At 39.2% G+C, this 26,143-nt stretch overlaps 1 protein-coding gene across 1 annotated transcript; it reads left to right on the forward strand.

The window, feature by feature from the left end:
* Positions 1-1,716: 1,716 nt before the first annotated feature.
* LOC132894456 (calpain-1 catalytic subunit-like) lies at positions 1,717-26,143 on the forward strand. Its single transcript, XM_060934289.1, has 20 exons — positions 1,717-1,822; positions 3,925-4,178; positions 4,503-4,572; positions 9,166-9,284; positions 9,398-9,555; positions 9,643-9,820; positions 10,000-10,071; positions 12,415-12,500; positions 13,485-13,559; positions 13,661-13,821; positions 18,983-19,152; positions 21,144-21,352; positions 21,514-21,571; positions 21,848-21,905; positions 21,983-22,047; positions 24,653-24,721; positions 24,822-24,900; positions 25,092-25,208; positions 25,411-25,463; positions 25,596-26,143. Exons 2-20 carry the CDS (start codon positions 3,942-3,944, stop codon positions 25,620-25,622), a joined length of 2,061 nt encoding a protein of 686 aa, XP_060790272.1. The 5' UTR covers positions 1,717-1,822; positions 3,925-3,941; the 3' UTR covers positions 25,623-26,143.

Consider the following 26,143-nt stretch of genomic DNA (forward strand, 5'->3'; position numbering starts at 1 on the left):
AAGCTCAACTATTACAATAAATTGGACATTGTTGAAAGCAAGATTCAACAATGTCCAATTTAATAAACAGCAACATAATATACTCTTTCCACAAAATTCCAAACATAAACAATGCATTGCTTACCTTTGTATGAATTCCAGGGTAACTGCCATCTCCTTTGGGTATTTTATGTTTAAGACAGGGCGGCATGGTGGTGTAGTGGTTAGCACTGTCACCTCACAGAAAGGTCCTGGGTTTGAGCCCAGCAGCCGACGGGGGCCTTTCTGTGTGGAGTTGGTATGCTCTCCCCGTGTCTGCGTGGGTTTCCTTCAGGTGCTCCGGTTTCCCCCCACAGTCCAAAGACATGCAGGTTAGGCTAATTGTTGGCTCTAAATTGACCGTATGTGTAAATGTGAGTGTGAATGGTTGTTTGTGTCTATTGGCCCTTTTCCACTACCCTTTTTCAGCTCACTTCAGCTCACTTCAGCCCGACATGGCTCGCGTTTCGACTATCTCAGAGCAGCACGACTCAGCTCGCTTCAGCCCTGCTTAGCACCCAAAACTCGCACCGTTTTGGAGTGAGGCTGAAGCGAGCCAAACCGAGCCGAGTGGGGCTAGGGGCGTGAGGAGACACTCCCCTGTGCACTGATTGGTGAGGAGGAGTGTCCTCACATGCCCACACACGCCCTGCGAGCACGCTGGGATCTGTAAACACTGTAAACCCGGAAGAAGGAGAATTACGGATTACGAGAATTTCTGAAGCCTTATGCGCCTCGCCTCATCTATACGCTCTTGCCAGTATCTGTTGGTGTTGTCGGTGACAACAAGCCACAGCACCAAGACCAGCAACACTAACGACTCCATGTCCTCCATGTTTATTGTTTACTATCCGGGTTGTGAGACTACCGCTTAAAAGCTCACTGATGTCACTGTTTGCGCTGCCTAACGACATCACGTGACGTCCACCCACTTTCGCTAACTCCACCCAATGTGTCCACCCACTTCCAGCCAGCACGGTTCAGCGCGGTTGTAGTCAAAATGCAACTCCAACAGCCCCACTCAGCTCGACTCAGCCCAACTCAGCACGGCACAGCTCAGCCCAACTCAGCCGTGTTTGTAGTGGAAAAGCGGCATAAGTGTCAGCCCTGCGATGATCAGGGTGTACCCTGCCTCTTGCCCATAGTCAGCTGGGGCAATTCAAATGATAGGCTCCAGCTTGCCTGTGATCCTGTAGAATAGGATAAGCGGCTACAGATAATGGATGGATGTTTAAGACATAAAACAAAGAGAAAGTGTAGCTCAAGGCCACAATGGGGTAGCTGATGTAGTCATTAACAACTTCCTGATTGACAGCAATTTTGAACAATAAACAATGCATTGCATCACCTTAATTATATGAAGATATAACAAAAAAGAAAAACATCACATATCTACTTCAGAAAACCATTCCACGCATACTCACTTTGGTTTTCTACTGACCATATAAAGTTTTTGATAATAAGAATAAAATGCTTTGAAAAGGTATTCAGCTTTCCTCTTAACGTTTTGTTTTCTCAACAAAATCTCTAACTTTACAACAATGGAAATTTCCATTCTTGGAGCCTTTACATTTTTGTGGATCTTGTGGTATGGACAGTTGAAATAAAACTTGTCCGTTCTTGTTGAATCGTGTAAAGCATCTTTGGGCTTTTACTCTGTAATGTATTCAGGCAAATACACATATACTGTAGGTGGAGCACTGAATCCAGCCCATGAACACCTGAGGCAAACACAACAAAGACACCAACAGGCAGCAAGGCTACCATTTCTCGGTGTGAGACACATATGTCAGCTTACATTAAGGTAAAAATTAAACCTTCTTCATGCATTTTTCGAACTGCATGCACTAATCTTTTTTTTAATTTCCCTGAGGGAACCCTCCCAAAGGGATCAATAAAGTTCTATCTAATCTAATCTAATCTAATCTAATCTAATCTAATCTAATCTAATCTAATCTAATCTAATCTAATCTAATCTCACATTAGAAACTCTTGTTTAGTGAGTTGCAGTCTGAAGCAGGCTTAGAGCATAATTTTAGCTCTTAAAATATCAAAAATATTGCTACGTTAGCCTTTAGCATGTAAATATATGCACACACTGTCTCTGTGACTTGTGAGTGATAAATTGTGTTGCTCGCTGTTATACTTACTAGCACTTTATTGCAAGTTCCATTTGTAAATTGTTGGTTTTTTTTTTTTTAAATAAAAATCACATTTAAACTGACAGTGTTATGACTAGTCTGTATAGAACTTCTCAGTACATCTCTTTTTTGAACTACTGTTGCACTTTAGGTGGTATTATATTTTCCTCAACTGGAGGAAAATATAATACAACTTGTATCACCTGATTTGTTTAAAGGGATCTGTGTTTGGATTTTTGAATGGTTTTCGAAAAAAGCAGCTGCCAAATTAATGCATGCAAAAGTGCATGTTACTGCAAGGATTTCTTGAATAAAACAATTTTTCCCCAGGATGTTGCTACTAGTTTAACGGTGTTAAAACTGTAAATATGCAAGATCATGATGTTTCTAGTCTGCTGTCAATCATTCCTTATTAAGCCCAGTTGAAGACTTTGTCTTTATGCTTCCACCACTGAGTGATGATGGTATTATGTTTTAGGGTTGTACTCTCATCTGTCTGTCTGTCTGTCTGTCCGAGATTCTCATTATTATCTGAGCACAATATTTCAAGGATCAGTTGTTGAATGTTTTAGGATGTATATGGATTCAGGGCAGCACAGTGGTGTAGTGGTTAGAACTGTCGCCCCACAGCAAGAAGGTCCTGGGTTTGAGCCCAGTGGTCAATGGGGTCCTTTCTGTGTGGAATTTGCATGTTCTCCCCGTGTCTGCGTGGGTTTCCTCCGAGTGCTCCGGTTTCCCCCACAGTCCAAAGACATGCAGGTTAGGTTAACTGGTGACTCTAAATTGACCGTAGGTGTGAATGTGAGTGTGAATGGTTGTCTGTGTCTATGTGTCAGCCCTGCGATGATCTGGCGACTTGTTCAGGGTGTACCCCGCCTTTCGCCCGTAGTCAGCTGGGATAGGCTCCAGCTTTCCTGCGACCCTGTAGGACAGGATAAGCGGCTACAGATGGATGGTATATGAATTGATCATTGTAACCAGCAGATGAACTGTTTAGATTTTGAAATTAATGCAAACAGGGTCAGTGTCAAATGGCTGAATAGTTTTTCTTTAATAGCTTTCTTCATGTTTGTCATATAACGTTATTGTAATTTCTGGCTATCTACAGTTTTTGCCATCTGTCCATCCATTGCTCTGTCCAGCTGTACATCCATCTGTCCATGCAGCTTTCTGAGATTCTCTTTAGCATGATATCGTAAGAACAAGTAATTGAATCTTTGTAGGATTTATTTGAAATAATCTGTGTAACCAGTAGATAAACTGATTAGATTTTGGAACTGATATAAATGAACAGGGCAGCAAGGTCAGATGTCTGAAATAGTTCAATAGCTTCCTTCCTGTTTGGAAAATACAGTATTTCAGGCATATAAATTAACAAGAAGGACTCAACTTGTGGTGGAGACATCCCTGTTCACACTCTTGGTACTGAGTTCTAATTGTTTTCATTCTATTTCTTCTCCTGCCTTCCTCAGTCATGTGTCCTCACAAGTTCATGAAATTTCACAACAGTTTCAAGACCATTAGCTTTTTCGAGACACACCTATGCTATTTGTTTATTCATCAGTAATAGCATTGCTGCAGTGTCTCATGTTGCAATACTTAATACTTCGACTGCATTGTTACCATGTTGATGAAAAATATTTTGTAAGGAGTCATTTGTTTACCTGCTCTTTACACTTCTGCAGCTTTTGATTTGTGGTTCATTCAAATGTTCAAAAATGTTAATTGCATGCAATAACCTTGTATGACATATGTTTTTAAACAGAATAAATACATTCCAAGATGTCTGCTCCTGGTGTATGTCTGAATATCATAAAGGAGCGTCAGGAAAGCGATGGCATTGGCACGCTTAGTAACCCGAAGAAGTTCCTGGACCAGGACTATGAGCTGCTGCACCAGTATTATCTCATCAGAAACAGGAGATATATTGATGACATGTTCCCCCCTGACAACAGTTCCATTGGAGGAGACTTGCTAAATCCTCAGCAGCTGGCTAAAGTGAAATGGATAAGACCAACGGTATTTCTGCCAAAACTAATTTTTTGTTGACTGTGAAATGATAATTGGGATGATTATGAAAATTATACAGTGCTGAAACCTGTTCTGAAAGTTAAAATAATAAAACACACACACACACACACACACACACACACACACACACACACACACACTGAATATACAAACATTCAAAATGAATTAAAAGAGTGCAACCATAGAAAAATTCCTGTACTGATTGATTGGTGACTGTAAGAGTCTGCTTTTGATTCTCAACAATGATTTCAAATTAGACCTATTGATATTAGAAGTTTATCTAATTATTAATAGCTGTTGGCTTTATTTCAGAAAATGGTGCCAAATCCATATCTTATTATTGATGGTGTTTCCAGGTTTGACTTTGCCCAGGGAGAAGTGGGTAAGAAAACATTAAAGTACTACCTGAATGGATGCCAGCTGTAGCCTTGTTTCCACTGTAGTGTAGGCATTTTTCATTTTATGATATTTAAATTTTTTGCAAATTATTAAAAAAAATTTTTTTTAATTAATCTATTTTACAGTTAGACACAACAGGGTTTGCGGGTCCTTAAAAAGTCTTAAATACAACTTTCGGTTTTCAAGGCCTAAAAGCGTCTTAAAGGTGGGGTATGAGATTTTGGAATAACGGTTCCCGCAAGCCATATTTTGAAAAGAAACACGCCCGCCCTCGCCATGCTCCCACCCCCCGCGTCTCCACCCCCCTCCCCCTTATAAAGCCTGAGAAAATCAGCCTTTATAATGGGTGTCTACTGCGTTACACACCAGTGGAGAGTGTAGAGAGCTTGGAAAAATAGCTCAAACTTTCTCATTTAAACTGTGTTTTCAGCCCCAATTTTCACTCCACGCACATAATTTTCTCACAAGTAGTAGCCACACTTGTCTTGATTCACACAATGTGTCTACCTACACGATAGGACTTGCAGTTTTTGAATGAGAAGCCTGAAAGTGAGGAGAGGACAGCCGCGCAGCCTCATAGACTGCCATTATAAACTTGGCAGAAAAGTCACTTGTTTTTAACTCGCTCTAGTGACCTCATTTTTACACTACAGACAAAAGAATTACATCAGTGTGTTCAGGAGAGCCTTGTGGCACTCACTGTGAAAGAATTATGTGAATATCTCCTTCCATTTTCGTGTAAATCCCCGTTGTTTGGAGGGAGCGCACTGAGAAAATCCTGTGACACTCTGCTCGCAGTGCGCGTGTGGGGGAGGGGCTGCTCGCTCTCTCTCTCACACACACACACACACACACACACACACACACAGAAGGGACGGGCTGCTCGCGGGCTTCAGTCTGATTGACGTGTCAGTATCCAATCATTTTGAGGTGGTACCTCGATAGGATTGGATGGCGTTTTTCCTTTATTTTGCACTGTAGACTGGATTAAAATATTTCGTTTTTGGGTCAAACCTTCTATTGTACTGCTTGCAACATGGGTGTGAGGAGCTTTTCAAGCAATATGGTAAAAAATACTCCTGAAAAAAATCTCATACCCCACCTTTAAATTGTTTGGAATGACTGGGATTTTCAGGCGGCACGGTGGTGTAGTGGTTAGCGCTGTCGCCTCACAGCAAGAAGGTCCGGGTTCGAGCCCCATGGCCGGCGATGGCCTTTCTGTGTGGAGTTTGCATGTTCTCCCCGTGTTCATGTGGGTTTCCTCCGGGTGCTCCGGTTTCCCCCACAGTCCAAAGACATGCAAGTTAGGTTAACTGGTGACTCTAAATTGACCGTAGGTGTGAATGTGAGTGTGAATGGTTGTCTGTGTCTATGTGTCAGCCCTGTGATGACCTGGCGACTTGTCCAGGGTGTACCCCGCCTTTCGCCCGTAGTCAGCTGAGATAGGCTCCAGCTTGCCTGCGACCCTGTAGAAGGATAAAGCAGCTAGAGATAATGAGATGAGATGAGATGAGACTGGGATTTTCGAAAGGGAGGTATTAAATTTAATCTTGGACCGAACAAGTGAAATGTCTCCATTCGGTTTGGGGTATTTTTTTAACCATAATTTTAAAAGTGACCAGCGTACCTTTTGGGAGCAGCATTGGTTCTGTGCGTTCCGTAGAACAAGAACTAATGTTCGGAGGCTACTGGAGGCAGCGTGGTGTGGTGCGGTGGTTGTGGAGAGTGAGAGATGCGCAGGGAGCTTACGTGGGTGCTAGAAAGCGTTGATAATTATGGGAAGATGTCTGTTTAACGACAAGTGGTTGGGGGATGACAAATACCCCCAAAATAAGGAGAAGAATCGTTTGCGATAAAAAGCTCTGGATCGCACAAATGTGTTTAAAGACGGTAAGGCAGCGCTGGGGACACGGCGGACTGGGAAACTGGTTTTTCACGGACACGAGGCGCGTGTGCGTTAGAGGTCAAGCACTCCGGAGTGAAACGCGGGGGGGTTCGCGCATGCACACAAGAGTCAGGTGGAAAATGGGGGAAATACTACTACTAATAATGATTAGCATCATTTTTTTTTACATAATTAACATTGTTTATTGTACTAAGTTTAATATAAATATATAAACAACCTTTATTTCAAAACTCAATTACAAAGAACTCCAGAAAATACAATAATTCTAAATATAGTACAGTATAAATAATTTGTACAAAAAGTTTTTGTTTTATTACTTAACGTCTACAACAGTGTTTTTAATATAATAATAAGAATAATATTAACAATCACTAATAATAATTAGTAGTAATAGTAATTATTATTGATTATTAATCATTACTACTTATGAATTAGTGATTAATAAGTACTAGGGATTATTAAATGTTATAAAATTAAGTTGGGCGGCACGGTGGTGTAGTGGTTAGCGCTGTCGCCTCACAGCAAGAAGGTCTGGGTTCGAGCCCTGTGGCCGACGAGGGCCTCTCTGTGCGGAGTTTGCATGTTCTCCCCGTGTCTGCGTGGGTTTCCTCCGGGTGCTCCGGTTTCCCCCACAGTCCAAAGACATGCAGGTTAGGTTAACTGGTGACTCTAAATTGACCGTAGGTGTGAATGTGAGTGTGAATGGTTGTCTGTGTCTATGTGTCAGCCCTGTGATGACCTGGCGACTTGTCCAGGGTGTACCCCGCCTTTCGCCCGTAGTCAGCTGGGATAGGCTCCAGCTTGCCTGCGACCCTATAGAACAGGATAAAGCGGCTACAGATAATGAGATGAGATGAGATAAAATTAAGTGATTAAAAATTATTACAAATTATTAAAAAGTAGTAATTGGTAGAATACAAACAAATACTCATGATTATAGATTATTTTTTTAAATAGTGAACGTTGATATAAAATAACTGTACTACTACTAATAATAATAAACAATAATACTACTAGTAATACTTGTTAATGTTATTATTATTATCAGTTCAATTGTTATATCAATGTTCACTATTAAAAACAAATTATTATCTATAATCCATGAATAATTGTTTGTATCACTACTACTACTAATGATAATTACTACTTTTTTTAATAAAAATTTTAACTAATCTTATAACTCAATTTTATAGCATTTTAATAATCACTACTTATTATTTATTAGTATAATTTAGTAGTTGATAATAATAATTACTACTTATTATTAAATTACATTTTGATAATCACTGCTTATTAATTAAGTAGTAATTAATAATACTGAATTATAATTGCTACTCTATTAATTATTAATTAATATAGCTAATAAGTAGTGATTATTAAAATATTATAAAAGAGTTAATTTTTTTTAATTATTATTAAAAAAGTAGTTATTATTATTATTAGTAGTAGTAATACAAACAATTATGCATGGATTATAGATAATAATTAATGATTATTTTTGAATAATGAACATTGATATAACAGTTGCACTGATAATTAGTTTACAGTTATTACAACACATTGATTAATATTGATAATGGTTATGAAAGGTGACAGTTGTTTTTCTGTGTTTAATGTAATGCTCTGATGATTGCATGACTGCATAAACAGGTTCATGCTGTTACCTGCTATAATGCAGAAGATACCCGAGAACTTCCTCAGCCAGCTGTATACTGTACGACACTCAGACCGATTTTGCTGTCGGACACGAAATCACACATCATCAAAGATAATCTTTGGGGATTGAAATAATGCTGGCTAAGGTTGTTCAGCTGGTTCTACTTGCCATTTATTGTTTTCGTTTTGAAATGATTCATTGTGTTTTCTCCAGTAAACACCAGTCTTCTCCTTGCTGCTACAGTAGTTCTGCAAGCCCAAAACACACGACTTTGCTTCCGCTGTTTGCATGTCTAACAGTTGCCATTGATGCACCCTGTTGTTCACCAATTGTGTGCATTCTTTTTAAAGTTAGTAAAAAAAACTATTGCAGAAAACAGTTTTAAGTTGTTGTATTTATCATTTTCTTTGCCATGGTACAGTCTTAATTTTTCCATTTAGAGGTCTTGAAAAGGTCTTAAAAGTCTTTAAATTTGTACTTGAAAACTGTGCAGATACCCTGCACAAACAGGCCTCTCAAATAAAATGGTATGCAATGACACTTTAAATCTCAGTGGCTTAGTACAGTTGTGGTCAGAAGTTTACATACATTGACATGAATGTCATCTTGGATATGAATGTCATGGCAATATTTGGGCTTTCAGTAATTTCTTTGAACTGTTCTTTTTCTGTGGCAGAATGTACAGCATACATCTTTAATAAAAAAAACACTAGAATTTGGTGCACAAGTTTTAATTTTCTTTGGGTGAATCTTGCGAAGAGGCATTTTACCCAAGTATTAGGTGTGTTGTATGTATAATTTTGACCCTGTGTTGATTTCAGAAACCCAAAGAAAATTAAAACTTGTGCACCAAATTCTAGTGTGTTTTTTTAAAGATGTATGTTGTACAATCATTCAGCCACAGAAAAAGAACAGTTCAAAGAAATTACTGAAAGTCCAAATATTGGCATGACATTCATGGCACTGTATGTAAACTTCTGACCACAACTGTAAGTGTGCTTTTGCTCTTTAAGGAAACTGCTGGTTTCTAGCTGCAGTTGGTGCCCTGACCTTTCAGAGGCACGTCATAGAGAACATCATTCCTCCTGGACAGTCATTTCAGAAGGATTATATAGGAATATTTCACTTTAGGGCAAGTATTCCACTCAAACTTTTTTTTTTTTTAGTTTTGTTTTGTACTTTTGCATTTTAGTTTATATCTGTTTTGTTATGCTTATGGGATTGCGATTGTAATCTTTTTCACAGTTCTGGAGGTTTGGGAAATGGGTTGATGTTGTCATCGATGACAAACTGCCAACCATTGATGGACAACTCATTTTTGTACGTCCCCATAGTCCTCAAACTCCCCAAAGTCCAAGACCTCCTGAGTTTTGGTCTGCTCTATTAGAAAAAGCATTTGCCAAGTAAGCCTCAATCTAATATTTATGCATGACATAAATTTAACTTCCTATGAATTTCGCTGGAAACTGTGTCATTTGCATTTGTTTCAGAGTGTGTGGTTCTTATGATGACATGAAATTGGGCTGGGTATCTGAAGCCCTGAAAGATTTTACTGGTGGTGTGCACATGACCTTAAGCCCCCAAAATGAGAACCCTCAAAATTTGCATGACCTGATTCATCGAGCAGCCAGAGCCAACTCTCTGATGGGGTGTGGTACACCTGGACATGTAAATACACTAACTACATCTCCATGAACCTTTGTGCATAATACTGTTCGAGATATTATTATGCTGTAAGGTGATGGTTCCATTAAAATGTACATTTCATCATTGTGTTAATAACATAATAAGCTCTCTATCTCATATATACCTGTATACCAAGCATCGTTACAAGGCTCTTTTTTCAGGCGGAGTTGAATGCAGAGCAGAGCAATGGTCTAATTGAAGGTCATGCCTATACTGTGACAGGGGTCACCTCGGTATGTCTTATTAATCCAATTTAAAGAAGCAGCTTGTGATTTTTAGAGACTTTACTGTCTTTTAAAGTAATTTGCAATTGCAAATAAAAATACACTTACCTTACTACTGAAGTGTCTGAACAAAAGTTCAAATGCAGAGGTGGACAGTAACGAAGTACATTTACTGTACTTGAGTACTGTACTTAAGTACACTTTTTGAGTATCTGTACTTTACTTGAGTTTTTTTTTTTTTGGAAACTTATGACTTTAACTTCACTACATTTGAAAGGCAAATATCGTACTTTTTACTCCACTACATTTCTGTCAAGGTCCTCGTTACTCGTTACTATGAAGCAGCTTTAAAAGTGAATGTTTTTTTTCTTTTCTTTTCTAAAACCTGATTGGTTTTTCCCAGGTGACACTGAGACAGCCTAATCACTAGGGTCACGTCATGTTCATAGACTGTATAAAATCAAGTTCAATGATTTCTCAGCAGCATTATTTGAACATGATCAGTTGATGGCAGAATGGAAGGAGGTAGTTCTTTTAGGGAATGCACGCACCCATGGGCATACCTAGAACCTACGTTTCAGTTTTCTGAAAGGAATAAAGATTAATTTTGTTTTAAATGTTTGCTTTGTTTGCCGAAAACGAACCACATCACAGCCTACAAAAACTCGCCATCCAACATGCGGAAGCATATTGAGGTAAATAAACGTTTTATTCCAAGAGAAAGCTTGCAGCAAAGTTGTCTATGCTTTTAGAGCTAGCAATAATGTTGCAATAGCTGTGCAGTCTGGTTAGTCAAATGACTTTCTATGGATTTGCTCGGCAAGTTGCCGTAGCCTTGTCCACGGCTAACGTTAACACATAGATAGTTAACTTGGACACTGTTAGTTAGCATGCAAAAATGGAGTTACGCTAAGATGAATAACAACTTATCTGAAGTCCTTTCAGAAATATGTTTTAGCATAATCTTGCCAAATAAACAGAATGTAGAAATCTTTCTTTTCTAGTAGCGTTAGCTACCCAATATGATTTCGAGTTTGAAAAGAGTTTGCTAGCATGTCAGGTGGAGTTTCACTGACTAGCTAGCTTAACGTTAAACCACCATGATGGCACAGCATGTGTTCATTTTGTGAATTTACATTTTTGTCTTTGGTAACACATTAGTAAGCTTTGTGGCAATAATACAATGATGCATTGACAGAAAAAGTACTTTTAATACTTGAATATTTTTTAAAAGCAAGTACTTCAATACTTCAACTTTAATAAAAAATTGACTGTACAACTTTCACTTGTATCGGAGTCACATTTGACCAGTGGTATCTGTACTTTGACTTAAGTAATAAAGTTGGGTACTTTGCCCACCTCTGTTCAAATGTTATAGATAAGGCAGGAAGGGAATGAGTCCAAAAGACTAGGAAAAGCAATCTAGCACCACTAAGATGCTCATTCAGCATGATGTACAGTAACTAACCTGTGTATGTTTTATCACATGGATTCTTTCCACTATTTGTGGTGTGGAGTTGATGGGTCTCTGTAAATCCTTAGTAACCTGTTGCAATGGAGGTACTGTATGAGCCCAGGCTATCATAGCATCACAAAGATTGGAAGGAAACGACACTATATGACCAAAGGTTTTTGGACATATTCATATCTATATGTGCTCGTTGAACATCCTATTCCAGATTCAGTCCCCCTTTGCTTTTAGAATTACCTCCACTCTTCTGGAAAGGCTTGGCACTATATTTTTGAATGTAGCTATGGGGATTTGCCCATTCAGCCACATGAGAATTAGTGAAGCCAGGCACTGATGTCAGGTGAGGAGGCCTGATGCTGAATCAGTGTTCCAGTTCATCCCAAAGGTGAACAGTGGGGTTGAGGTCAGGGCTCTGTGCAGGACACTCAGGTTCTTCCACACCAACTTTAGTGCATTATGTCTTTATGGACCTTGCTTTGTGCACAGGCGCATTGTCATTCTAGATTAGTTTTGGGCCCCAGTGAAGATAGTGTTTGTTTTAAGTGTGAAATGGCCAATTGAACCAGATCGATTACATGGCAATATTGTGAATCACAGTTTATTTTCTATGGTGTTTTAGAATTCTATGATATTTATAAATTTAAAGCTATTTTAAAATTTCAAACTGTACCTTAATTACAATCTAAATCAATAAGATAAATTGTTCTTGGTTTCATTTTTCAATTTTATAATGTTCTATTTATGAGTGTGTGTGTGTGTGTGTGTGTGTGTGTGTGTGTGTGTGTGTGTGTGTGTGTGTGTTTCTGTGACTAGTTGCCTTTTGAAGTCATTGGAACTCTTTTTAATGTTTTGAACTATAATTCTGTGGGTGCTTTAAATAGGTGACAAGTAAAGGCAAGCAGGTTTTGCTTGTAAGGCTCTTAAACCCCTGGGGACACACAGAATGGAAGGGAAACTGGAGTGATGGGTAAGAGGTTGTGCTATTTTACAGTATTTAACACTGTAAAACCGCCATGCTACAGAAATAATAACCAAGCATTTAAAACTGTACACATAGCCAAATCAGCAAAATAAGTTGTTTTACACAGTTAAACACATTTAGACAACTACAAATGAAAGTGGCAGTCTCTAGAAATGCGTCTAGAAAACACATTCTACCTTAAATTGACAAAATATTGATATTTTGCTCTTCTTATTTTAATCCCAGCTCTACTATACACTATCTGTGGCTCTGAGCGTGCAATAAGTAAACAAACCAAGTAATACAATCATCATTTTTTTATTCCTTGTCACAGTGGCACAGTTAGCTTGTTTTGGATGGAAATGGCTGTGCATTAATAAGAATTTTCACCATTATAAACCATTATTACAACATGTAGCAGGCATAGTGGCTAATGACTAGTAGTGTAATGATTTTCTCCTATTTCACTTGATTTTGACATCATTAGGTGCTGCATTGCTTTACACCAATGATGGTGCTAGCTTTCTATTCGTGTATTTTGGCCCACAGAATGGTATAACTGCAATTTAAAATGGCATGCCAAATATTTTCCATGCGATTACTAGGTATGTCACATGTTGACAATTTTCTGCTTCATAAGCATTAATTCTTTACCTGTACTAAAACCCCTTTTAGAATTGTGTATGATGTATTTGAACAAAACCATGTTCTGTGGAGCGTGGGTAGAGTACCTGAAGCTGAAACTCCTCTTAGATTTACTGTCCCAATTGAGAATAATTGTTTCTTGCCAATTAAATTTTTAATTTGACAAACTACCGGGTAAGCTTTCCAGTAATTTGTGTGTCTTGTGCTGGGTTTGTGTTGTTGTTGTGTAAGATAATGTAAAATGTTTCCTCATATTTTCTTGCTTGCTTGACTGAGTCCATAAGTACATACCTAATTAAATCAGTAACTTAAATGTCCTATTTGTTCTATTTGTAACATTTTCAGATCACCAATGTGGATGACAATCAGTGAGGAAGAGCACAGAAAGTACACAAATTTTGTGAATGATGGAGAGTTCTGGTAGGAACCACTAGAAATGACTTTTAAACATTTTTTACACAAAAGAAAATGGCCTTGTAGTTTATGTTGATTTTCACTATGTGTCCTGATTTTACATTGAGGATGTGTATGGAGGATTTCTGCAAATACTTCAGTCAGCTGAATATCTGCAATTACTCTCCTGCTTTTCTGGACGGCTCTTCTGAAAGCCACTGGATCTCATCATTGCACAATGGCCGCTGGCTTGCAGGCAGCACAGCTGGTGGCCGCATGGAGTGTAAAGGTAATTACTGTGTAGTATCTCCTGATTACTTGGTAAGTTTAAAACTGTAGTAAGTAGTAAGTAAAAATGTCAATATTATGCAAGTGGCAGACTTGTAAAACTTGTTGAAGGCTGTTGTGTTCATTTCCATGAGATGTTTCTACGAGATGGCAGGCTCATGCAAGTTAGCCAGTTATACTACACTGCCCGGCCAAAACAAAAGTTGCCATTTGGATTTAAATAAGCAAATGCATAAGAGCCTTTGATTGGATAATTACTGCAGTGATTACTGTTTCAGCTGGCAACAATTCTTTTAGCCCTAACTGATGCAGTGAGTAGCTTCTCATTTCTTAAACAAACATGTCAGAAGACATATCCTGTGCTCATGGAAAAGATGTTACTGTGTTTCAGAAGGATCAAATTATTGGCCTGCATCAAGCAAAGAAAACAACTAAGGACATTGCAGAAATTACTGGAATTGGGTTAAGAACTGTCCACTGCATTAAAACCTAGAAGGATAGTGATGAACTATCAACTTCGTGGGAAAAAAATGTGGTTGGAAAAAGATCCTGACAAATGCTTGGTGAAGTCAAATCGGAAAAAAATGACAGTAGAACTCACGGCTATGTTTAATAGTGAAATTAAGAGCATTTCCACACTCACAATGTGATGAGAACTTACAAGGTTGGTACTAAACAGCTGTGTGGCCATAAGAAAACCACTTGTTAGTGAGACTAATCAGGAGAAAAGGCTTCAATTTGCTAGGGAGCATAAAGATTAGATTAGATTAGATTAGATTAGATTGGATTAATGGAAAAAAGGTCATGTGGTTTGATAAGTCCACATTTACCCAATTCCAGAACGATGGGTGTGTCAGGGGAAGAAGGGAAGCGCATGAAGCGATGCGCCCATCATGTACTGTATAGTGGCCACCACGGGCGATTGCTCTAAGACAACGAGGGAGGCTCAGCCTCCTCTAAAAATGCCCTTATAACTTTAATGTGTGCGTGAGTTTTTCCCCCTCGTGACAGCGCGATGCAGCGCAGCCTCAGTGCACTTCAATGGCATTTGGGAGCTATGCGCTTTTCAATCTCAAAATGCAAGACGATTATTGGACAAATACTACGAAAACGCCCGCCCACGGAGTCTCACGGACTCCCAGCCTCAGTGGACTTCAATGGCATTTGGGAGCTATGCGCTTTTCAATCTCAAAATGCAAGATGGTTATTGGACAAATACTGCGAAAATGCCCGCCTACGGACTCCCAGCCTCACATGGGAGGGACATGGCAGTTTCCGCGAGGAGACTGGTGATTGGTGAAAGCGGCCGGATATTTTCTTTGATTGACAGCTCGTTTCAACTATAGACAGGCAGCGGTGAGTTTCAGATCAGTCCCATGTGGATTCGCAAGTGCTGTGGTGTATTGTAAGAGATCGGCTTACATTTCGATTTCATTCATTACATACGGTTTCTACCAGCTTTTTTAGTTTGTATATATTTTCATTGTAAATAAAGTGTAAATATAGTGTTGTCAAGTTTGCTATCTTAGTTCCAGAAATTTCATTTATTTGAGTGACTGAACTTGAACTTGAGGGGGCTATTCAGCTAGCAAGAAAGCTGCGCACAGATGCCAAGCATTGCTGATTTAATTTTGGCGAAGCCATTTGCCAGTCTTCCTTTCGAGGAAAAAATTAAAATTAAAGAGCAGGGTAGACCAACGCCTCAAATTGACTTGGTGAAAAAGGTCGGGAATAATACTCGTTCCTTTCAGCTCTCCTGGTACGAGAAAGTGAATTGGCTAACAGCAAGTGACCCACATCAACAACAGTAAATAGGCTACTTTAGTAATATGTCATGGATGGACCAAAAATATAGAATCTATTTAAAATGTTTATGCTGAGTATATTATATTGGAATATATGTTTTTCTGGATATGAATTAAACACAGCTACAAATTGGAAAACATTTTTAAACAAAAACACAGCTGAGAACATTTCACACTACAGACCTGGATTAAAAGTGAAGGGTTATTAAAATTGTCAATAAAACATTTCTCAGTCAAAATAAGTAAAATATAGGGAAAGTATCATTGAATGAAATGTGTGGCACCCAGCTCTACTGCTGAGGTTCCTGACAAAGAGCTGCTTTCAATAATGATCAATTTTTAAACAACATGCCACAATTTTAAAATATAAAATGTTAAAATATACCCCTCCCCCCAACACCACCATCATGTATATTGGACAGTAGGCTAATGGGCCAAAAGAACCTGTTATTTCACAGTTTGTGACGCTGCCAACAATCAGCCAGATCAGAGGCAAGAGTATGGGCAAAATTGATGTTTTTTCTTTTAAAATCTGGAAATATCGTAACCGACCAGCCTCCCCTGTTTGAAAGACTACCAGCCGCCACTGGTGGCCACTGTACAAGCCTCTGGAGGAAGTGTTATGACCTGGGGTTGCTTCAGTTGGTCAGATCAAGGCTCAGCAATGTTATGGGACACTAAAATGAAGTCAGCTGACAATGTACTGAATGACCAGGCTATCACACCAATGGATTTTTTTCTTCCCTAATGGCACAGGCATAACATTAGGACTCAGATTGTGAAAGAGTGGTTCAAGAAGCATGAGGAATCATTTTCATACATGAATTGGCCACCACAGAGTCCAGACCTTAACCTCATTGAGAATCTTTGGGATGTGCTGGAGAAGACTTTAAGCAGTGGTTTGACTCTCCCATCCTCAACACAAAATCTCAGTGAAAAATTAATACAGCTCTGGACTGAAATAAATGTTTTGACATTGCGTAAGGTTATTGAAACAGTGCCATGGCGAATGCATGCTGTAATCAAAGCTAAAGGCCGTTCAACCAAATATTAGAGTGCGTAACTTTTTTTTTTTGCCAGGGCACTGTAATATACACTAATATTGATATACCGGTGCTAGACAAAGGGTAAGCTATTGTTTAAAGTGAGAAGATCTTTCACCAATGATGTCTTAATTATGTATGCTAAGCATTTGGTGTAAAAGACAGTTGCACTTGTAGACAGACAGTACACAGCATAATGGAGAATGGTATAGGCCATGGCACTGTTTCAATAAACTTACGCAATGTCAAAATATTTATTTCAGTCCATGTTATGAAATGTTGTTTTCTGCCTGTAGCTTGCAGTAGTATTTTTCTGTCAAAGAGGGTGAAATTCTAAATCATACATCTAGCAGCGTTAAGATTTTATGAGCAGTTCACTGAGTCGATGATCTATTTCATGCTTTCTGCCACAGACCATGAAACACCATAGTAACAAAAAAAAAGTGTTGATTTCAGGTTGAACATTTGTGATTTTTGTTTTCTCATTAAGATACCTACATAAGTAGAACAGAATAGAAAAAGCATAAAATTGAACACCTGCATTCACTCAAAAAAAAACAAAAAACATTGGATTTACTTAACCGAGTTATGGCAACCAGTCCCACGAAACTGTGTTAATTTAGATGTATTGAATATAGTTATGTTGAGTTATTCAAAACATAACTGTATTCAATACATCTAAATTAACACAGTTTCGTGGGACCTGTTGCCATAACTCGGTTAAGTAAATCCAATGTTTTATTTTTTTGAGTGTTGTCATTGTACAACAAAAATTAATTTCAACTCTGATTATGAATTATAAAATCTGAAAACAGTCCAATATACTCTACAAAAATCTTGTACATTAGAACAATATTGGGCGACATGGTGGTGCAGTGGTTAGCACTCACAGCAAGAAGGTTCTGGGTTCAAACCTTGCTGCAGACTGGGGCCTTTCTGTGTGGAGTTAATTTTCTCCCTGTGCCTGCGTGGGTTTCCTACAGGCGCTCCGCTTTTCTTCCACAGTGGATTAGGTTAACTGGCTAATCTAAATTGCCCATAGGTGTGAATAGAAGCTAAGGAACCTTTATTTGTCACACATCCACTCAAGCACAGACTTAGGCCAAGTTTACATTAGACCGTATCTGTCTCATTTTCTTCACGGATGCACTGTCCGTTTACATTAAACCGCCTGGAAACGCCGGGAAACGGGAATCCGCCAGGGTCCACGTATTCAATCCAGATCGTGTCTGGTCCGGTGCTGTGTAAACATTGAGAATACGCGGATACGCGGATATGCTGTGCTGAGCTCTAGCTGGCGTCGTCATTGGACAACGTCACTGTGACATCCACCTTCCTGATTCGCTGGCATTGGTCATGTGACGCGACTGCTGAAAAACGGCGCGGACTTCCGCCTTGTATCACCTTTCATTAAAGAGTATAAAAGTATGAAAATACTGCAAATACTGATGCAAATACTGCCCATTGTGTAGTTATGATTGTCTTTAGGCTTGCCATCCTTCCACTTGCAAGTGGTAAGTGATATGCGCTGGGATCACACACACAGCGGCTCAGTCCCGAATCACAGCTTGTGCACTACACTCGCGCACTCTGTGAGCTGCGCAAGGCCGGAGTGCGCACCCTCCTGAGGGCACTCGCTGTTCAGGGCGGAGTGATTTGGAGCCGAGCGTATCCGTGTATTGGTGTTGCTGTGTGCACGCAAATCGTGTATTGGTGTTGCTGTGTGCACACTAATCGTTTTAAAAACGTTAATCTGATGATCCGCTGATACGGTCTAATGTAAACATGGGCTTAAGCACACAGTGAAATTTAATCTCTGCATTTAACACATCTGAAGCAGTGAATACACATTGCACACTCAAGTGAGCAATAAGCACACACACATACCCAGAGCAGTGGGCAGCCATGGTACAGCACCCAGGGAGCAGTTGGGGGTTAGGTGTCTCGCTCAAGGGCACTTCAGCCCAACCTCAGGCCATGGCTGCCCCGTGTTTAACCTAACATGATTGTGAATGGTTGTTCGCTGCTGTGTTAGCCCTGCGATAGATTAGTAACCTGCCCAGGGTATACTCCACCTCTCGCTGGAAGTCAACTGGGATTGGTTTCAGCCTCCCCTGCAACCCTGACAGATAAGCTGTATAGATAATGGTTGGATAGAACAACAGACTAACTTATAGAAGTAACAGCAATTTGCTGTTGCTTATGCTAAATACCCATCATACTATTTATAAGCAGTCATAACATTGATAATGACCTTTTACATCTCTTTAGGTATAAAATGGTAGTAACAGTTTTATAATGCTATTCTGTTTAGACACTTTCTGGTCCAACCCTCAGTTTCCGATAAGGATCACGAAGATAAATAAGGCCTGTGAACCAGTACCAAGCAAAGGACCAAATATACTTGTGTCTCTCATGCAAAAACCTGACAAGAGAAACAGACGTCTCACCAGAAACCTTCACCTTGGTTTCAGCATTTTCAAGGCTAGTGAGAATAGTCAAACCTTTTTTTTTTTTTTTTTGGTAATTATCATTGTCTACTCTGTATCTTTGTTCTCACAGCTCGTTTTCCTTTTTTCAGAGAACACCAGAGGTAGGTTGACTGTAGTTAGTTACTGGGCTGCCAACTCTCACGCAATGAGCGTGAGACACACGCATTTGATTGTCTTCACACGCTCACACGCCATACCTCCGATTTCTCACGCTAGAAAAAAAAATCTAGTTTATCTATCTGATCTAGGCTACCCATTGCATCGCGCCAACCACTTGCGATTGATCAATTACGCCTTACGCATGGCTAAACAGGCAGAGAGGTGTTCCCTTCTGTACACACTCCCCTATGGTAGGTGGCGCATCTAATGATGCTGCACTCGCCGGAAGTTGGATAATTGCCTACCGTCAATTTAGAGGAAGGGGAGAGAGAAGAAGGTATCCGAGTTGAAGACGGGTGTCTTAGACAGGTTTGTACATATGCACGCCAATGTGTGGTGTTACTGGCGTAATTATGAACTTGCATAAAGTTTCTTAATCGTTTTAGCCTATAAGTGTTGTGAGAATATTTAATGCCATATCGAGAGCTGTGTACTAGGCATGCTAAATCATTATAGGCCTACTGCTGTGCCACAGCCTCTATCTTCCCCAACAAGCAGCACGGGAGAGCACCTCCTTAGCACACATTTATTAAGGTGCATTTTTAGTTTGTTTACTGTGTGTTATCATACTTTATGACTTTATTTGAAGCCATTCTGGAAATGTTGTAAAATAAAGCAAGTAAGAGATAATATTACAAATGCAAGAAGAGCCATTAGCCACCATACCTATTGTTTATTTACAGGGTATTTATTTTTAATTATTTATGATGTATGTAATTGCTCAGTTAAAGTAAATAAAGCATGGTCACCTGTAATATCAAAGAACTTGAACTTGTGAATAATTAAAAAAAAAAAGAAGACAGAGAACAATATACTGAGGAGACAGGGTTTCAAAGAGGGCAAGACAGGTAGAGAATATTTGTCAGATAACAGGCCCTGATGAATGCTCTATTACTAATAAGACACATAGATAAGAAATAAAATAATAAGAAATATATTAATATAGCTTATTTAAGTATGACAAATTTTTAAGCCCAACTTTGTGTGCACATTCCCACCTATGGCCAAAGTTCAGCTTTTTGTGTTTCAATACTGTTCAAACTTAATCATTTTAATGTTTCTTGTAGCACATGCACATTTTGCTTACTGTTTAAGCATTTTATTTGTTCTTTTGCTGTTGATATTTTTCCCCATGCCAATCTTCTGCTGAACCCAGTGGTGGGGAAAGCCCTTAAATGCATAATGAATAGTCAGTGAGGGACAATCTTATTTTTTGCAACAGTTATTAAAAATTTAACATTTAGTTTCAATTCAGAAGGTGTTTAGGCTTAGCTGATGAAATATTTTCAAACATGAACTTGCCTTTAAATCTGAAACACAGGTCTATAGGGCTACAGGAACATTGGCAGTCATCTGTAGTTTTCTAGTGTGGGGGCTTTTAAGCCAAAACTTGGTGCTTTTGTTGGCCATAAGCTGAAGGCCTGATAAGTCAGGGTGTGTAAGAATGTAGGTATGGCACAGCAGGCCACTCCAAAAATCCACCAGAATGCAGGAACATCTACTAAATCCAAAATTTCAACCCCCCCCCCACCCCCCCCACCCCCCGTCCATCTCCAGCTGGACGACCCACAAACAAAACACCAGAATGCAGGGGGACAAGTGAATATCAAACTGAATACAAAATTCCCACTTACTGCATGGTGTGTGGAAAAATTTTGCCGTCGACCCCCCCCCCCCCCCCCCCCCCAAAAAATCTCACTCCAAGGAATTTCGAAAAGTTGGCAGCCCTGTAGTTATATTATTAACTTTGGCTAATATTAACTGTTTGTAGCACAAATCTCTTTCTTCAAATTCATATACGGTATTTGCTCTTTGCTCCTATAGAAGAATGATTCTAGTGGAGAATCCACAGCTTCCTTCAATAGCATCAGTAATCTGGTGTATTGCACCAGAGTGATGCAGGATTCACGTGAAATAACCGAGTTTTTGAAGCTGGAACCAGGAGAATACGACATTGTGCCATATACTTATGAGCCCAATCAAACAGCCTCCTTCATCCTGAGCCTGTGTTCTAAGACAGAAACCCACACAGGGTATGTGCACTACAGTTAACATTGTTCAAATGGCAGTGTCCTAAATGTTGGGAGAATTTGTGATGAGAGACGTTTAGGTCAGTCTATTGCATTTGCAACATGCTATTGCTTTCAGTATAGATGAAGCATTCCTTAACCAATTTTTTACATTTTTTTTTCAGAGAGCACGTTATGGTATTCAGTTCTGGCAAGAAAATTCCACGTCAACTGTCTGATCATGTAACTATGCTCTTTTATTCAATAAGCATTGCTTTTTATTTTAAAAAATAAAAAAGGTGATGAATGTTTCATAGGAAACAAAATTTCCACAAATTTTCCTGCTGATTTGGATATGGATTTTTATTGGATGTCATAAGCTTGTTAACTGCACTGTAATCCTAGTAATACAAATCTGAAATGGTATGGACATGATGTGTTATATATATAAAATACTGAATGTATGTAATATTTGAAACTATAATCTGAAAGTTTGTTATATTTCTTATATTGTATTAGTATCAGGAACTCAACGCAGAGCAGCTTCAGAAATTTCTAAATGAGAACTATATTGGAGGTGAGCAACTGGTCTTACATGTGAAGTAGACCTAGTTTACAGGCAACATTTTGCTTTATCAATATCTGTACTTCCAGGTGATGGGCAAAGCACAGGAGGCTTCAGCTTGGATGCTTGCCAGAGTATCGTTGCTATGATGGATGTATCCTATACCTTTTCAGCCACTGTAACAATCATCCTATAATCTTGTTTGCATCGCCAACATCGATTAAACAATTGTAAAGATATAAGAATATAATAATTAATACAACTCCAAATTAGAAAAAGTTGAGACGGTATGTTGAAATCGAAATTAAAACTGAAAACATCCATCCATCCATTATCTGTAGCTGCTTCTCCTGTTCTACAGGGTCGCAGGCAAGCTGGAGCCTATCCCAGCTGACTATGGGCGAGAGGCGGAGTACACCCTGGACAAGTTGCCAGGTTATCGCAGGGCTAAAATTGAAAACTGTGATTTGTAAATTAATCTTGTATTGTAATCCTGCATTGCATTCAAAACAACACAGCAGCACATTATTTGATATTTTACCTCATGAATTTTGTTTTTTTCAAAATAAACACATTTCAATTTTGAGTCTTGCAACACATTTCAAAAAAGTTGCAACGGAAGCATTTTCCACTTTATAATGTTGCCATTCCTTCTCACAACATTTAAAAGATGTTTAGGGACTGCAGCAGTACAGGACCATTGTTATATTTCTTGTTTCAAAATTTGCCACACCTTCCCTATTGGGGACAGAGTGGACAGGCACCCTCTTCTTCTGCAGCCATGCCTTTGTAATGTGTGCAGAATGTGGTTTTGCACTGTCTTGTTGAAATACCCCTGGAAATTATGTCGTCTTGAAGGCAGAATATGTTGCTCCAAAATCTCTGTGTACTTTTCTGCATTAATGCTGCCATCAAAGTTACCTTAAGTTACCTTTGCCAAGGGCACTGACACAACCCTATACCATGACAGACCCTGGCTTTTGGACTTGTTGCTGGTAACAGTCTGGATGGTCCTTTTTGTCTTTGTCTGGAACATGCAGCATCCATTTCTTACAAAAAAGACCTGGAATACTGATTTGTCTGAACACAATATATGTTTCCACTGTGTGATGGTCTCAGATGCCTCTAAGCCCAGAGAAGTTGACGGTGCTTCTAGACACAGTAAACAAGACTTCCTTTTCACACAGTCAAGTTTTAACTGGCATTTGTGGATGTAACTCTGTATTGTAGTGCTTGACAAAAGTTTTCCAAAGTAATCCCAAGCCCATGTGGGTATATTAGCTATAGATGAATGACGGTTCTTGATGCAGTGCCGTATGAGTGATTGGAGATCACGGGTGTTCAGAATATGCCCAGATCAGATGGCAGAAAGACGCATGCTGCAACTTGCGATCGGTTGGGTGGCGAGTGGACACAGGCGTTTTGCGCCAAATCCTTCATTGTGGTCAGATGTTATAACAGTCGAAATTGTGAGATGTGCCTTTAAAACATGCTGTGTTACCTAGAGAGGCAGCATCATCAGCTCGCGTTTGTGTTTTCTGTTAGTTGAGATGTGCACCTTGCTGGAAATGGGTGTCTGTTAATGAGCTCCTTTTCTTTTTGCTCTTCAACTCAAGAGTAACATTTAGGGAATGTGTGACCTCTATTTTGTTCATGTATGATAAGATAGAGCCATTCAACTGGGCATGCAGGTTGAAGTGTACACAGCAAATTTTGTAGTGTTAAATCAACTCTGAGAGAGAGTCAATTTTAACACTATGCTGGTGTTTATTTTGTCCCAATCTTTGCAGTGTTAATTTAACACTTCCTAAAGTTAAATCAACTTTTTACGGTGTCATTTCAACTCTATATTTTAACACTTTTACTTAACACTGGGAAATTAACTCTGAGAATTTTGCTGCAGTAAGTTAATGAGTATTGTGGAAGTCCCAGAGTTTGTGTGAACGTGCATTTTTGCCTTCCTCTCTTCTTCTCCACACACTCCAAACTGCTTCAACCCACGATTTGGTCGCTCAAGCGTTGCACGACTGCCTGCCTATATACGCACCAACCTGCTATTTGCACCAATTGGAAGCGAATCGCAGCTGAAATGCAAACAGATCGTGATCCACTTGCATCAACCTGCCTCTGCTAAAGACTCTCTGCAGCACTCTGCCATTATTTGCATTGTTGTTCATTGACGCAAAACCAGCCATGTGTCTACCTGCGATTTTGTCATCACAGGTAGACACAAGTAGTTGAAAACTAGTTGCAACCTGCCGTCTGACTTGGGCATCACCCTCTACAGTGGATAATATCGTTAATGCCCAGATCAGACGGCAGGCTGCAACTAGTTTTCAACTACTTGCTTCTACTTGAGCAGCTTGCAGCATGCATCTTTCTGCCGTCTGACCTGAGCATAATAGAGCCAAATCCCTTACAATCTTTTTTTGAGGAACATTGTAAACATTTCAATAATTTTCTCACACATTTGTTGACAAACTAGAGATCCTCAGCCCATCTTTGCTCCTCAAAGACTAGGCCTTTCCAGGATATGGATTTTGTACCAAATCAGGATTACAATCTCCTGTTGACATCACCTGTTTCAAGTCAGATCATTATTTAAATTGTTTTATCTCATCATATTTCTTTTCCCATACTGTCCCAACTTCTTCTGATTTGAGGTTGTACATTCATTGTCTAAGGTTGACTGGAGTTCTTTAAAACTGTACATAACTAGCTAGATGTGGGATGAAGGTGCTCCTTAACAGCTCTAATAGCTCTCAGTTACTGGAACACTCAGTGCATTCGAATTCCACGAGCTGTTGCAAAAAATTGATTTATACAAGGTAAACATGCATTTTGGGTTTAAATATAGACTTTGTTTGCCCACTATTTAAATGTCTTTGCAGGTCTCAGTAATATCTTACAATCTTTGTGTTTTCACAGGATATCTTCTTCCGCGTGGACAACAACAGAGATGGTATTCTGTCCCTGTCGGAGCTTCGCCATGCAGTGGAAGCCACAGGTTCATTCTGTTGTTTTTGTCATCTAGTTGATGCAACCACTTTTGCTTTCAGACATGATATTACATTACTGAGGGGTCATTTAGCTGGATATAGTTACTCTTCCATTTAGGCACATATCTGTCATACAGTATAGGAGCACTTCCAAACATGACAGTTCTAGCATGGTGATTACAGTCTTGTTCTCCCTTAGGCTTTCGTGTTAGTGATAAGTTGCTAAAACTTACAACTCTACGCTTCGCTGATTCCACTGGGCGAATCACTCTGGAGAGATTCATCTGTCTGTCTCTACGTCTAACTTGCATGTCTGGTAAGCCTGGATTAAATTTGTTTAATGCTATAATACATTACATATAAGACTATACTATTAAAGATCAATTACGCATACAACAAAAATCCATTTAGTATTCTTCCGAATCATACTTATTCTATTATTTCTTAAGCAAACGAACCTAACACACAGTGATTTTAAATTTGTCATGAATAAGCATGGTGTTTTCTGTGTTTAAAAGACATATTCAGAAAACTTGCTGACAGACATTATATGCACCTCAAGGAGCATGAGGTATGTCTTTTTAAAAGTTCCTTATGTAATATTCACATTAATATTCATTAATGATTTTGAGATGAAATTTCCAGATCTGTGATTATTGTTGTCAGTTTAAATCCCTTACCTGCTGCTCTAAATATGTTTCAGTGGCTACACCTTACTATGTACTCCTGAAGAAGTGATGGGAGCCATATAAAGGGAGCATTATTATACTTCAAATTATTATAGCACTTACTTGGGTTGGTTTGGAATAATGTTTTTCATGGGTTTTTTTTTATTTTATTTTAGTTGCATAAGGAGAAACAAAATGTGTCTTGGCACATCATTATGTCTAGAAGCTGATGGAGTGTAATTTGCATTCCTCTCTTTTGTGTGCATTATGCAAAAAATTACATCTGTGAACTTTAGCTAGTCAAAGGTTTACCCACCCCCTACTTATCTGCGAAAAGCAAATATCAAAAGGCATGTCACTGCCTATAAAAGTTTATGCAATGTTGACATTAGGTTTTAAGGTCAGACCACACCTATTACACAGTGTGCCAATTTCTCCCCACACTCCCCATCACAGCATGAGCCTGCCATCTAGTGGAACTGAACACAACAGCCTTCAACAACCTCCTCTATCCTTTTCCTTAAAGGGATAGTTCGGGATTTTTGACATGAATCTATATGGTATCCCCGTCAGCAGTGTCGTG

The sequence above is a fragment of the Neoarius graeffei genome, chromosome 11, assembly GCF_027579695.1.
Source record: "Neoarius graeffei isolate fNeoGra1 chromosome 11, fNeoGra1.pri, whole genome shotgun sequence".
Lineage (NCBI taxonomy): Eukaryota > Metazoa > Chordata > Actinopteri > Siluriformes > Ariidae > Neoarius > Neoarius graeffei.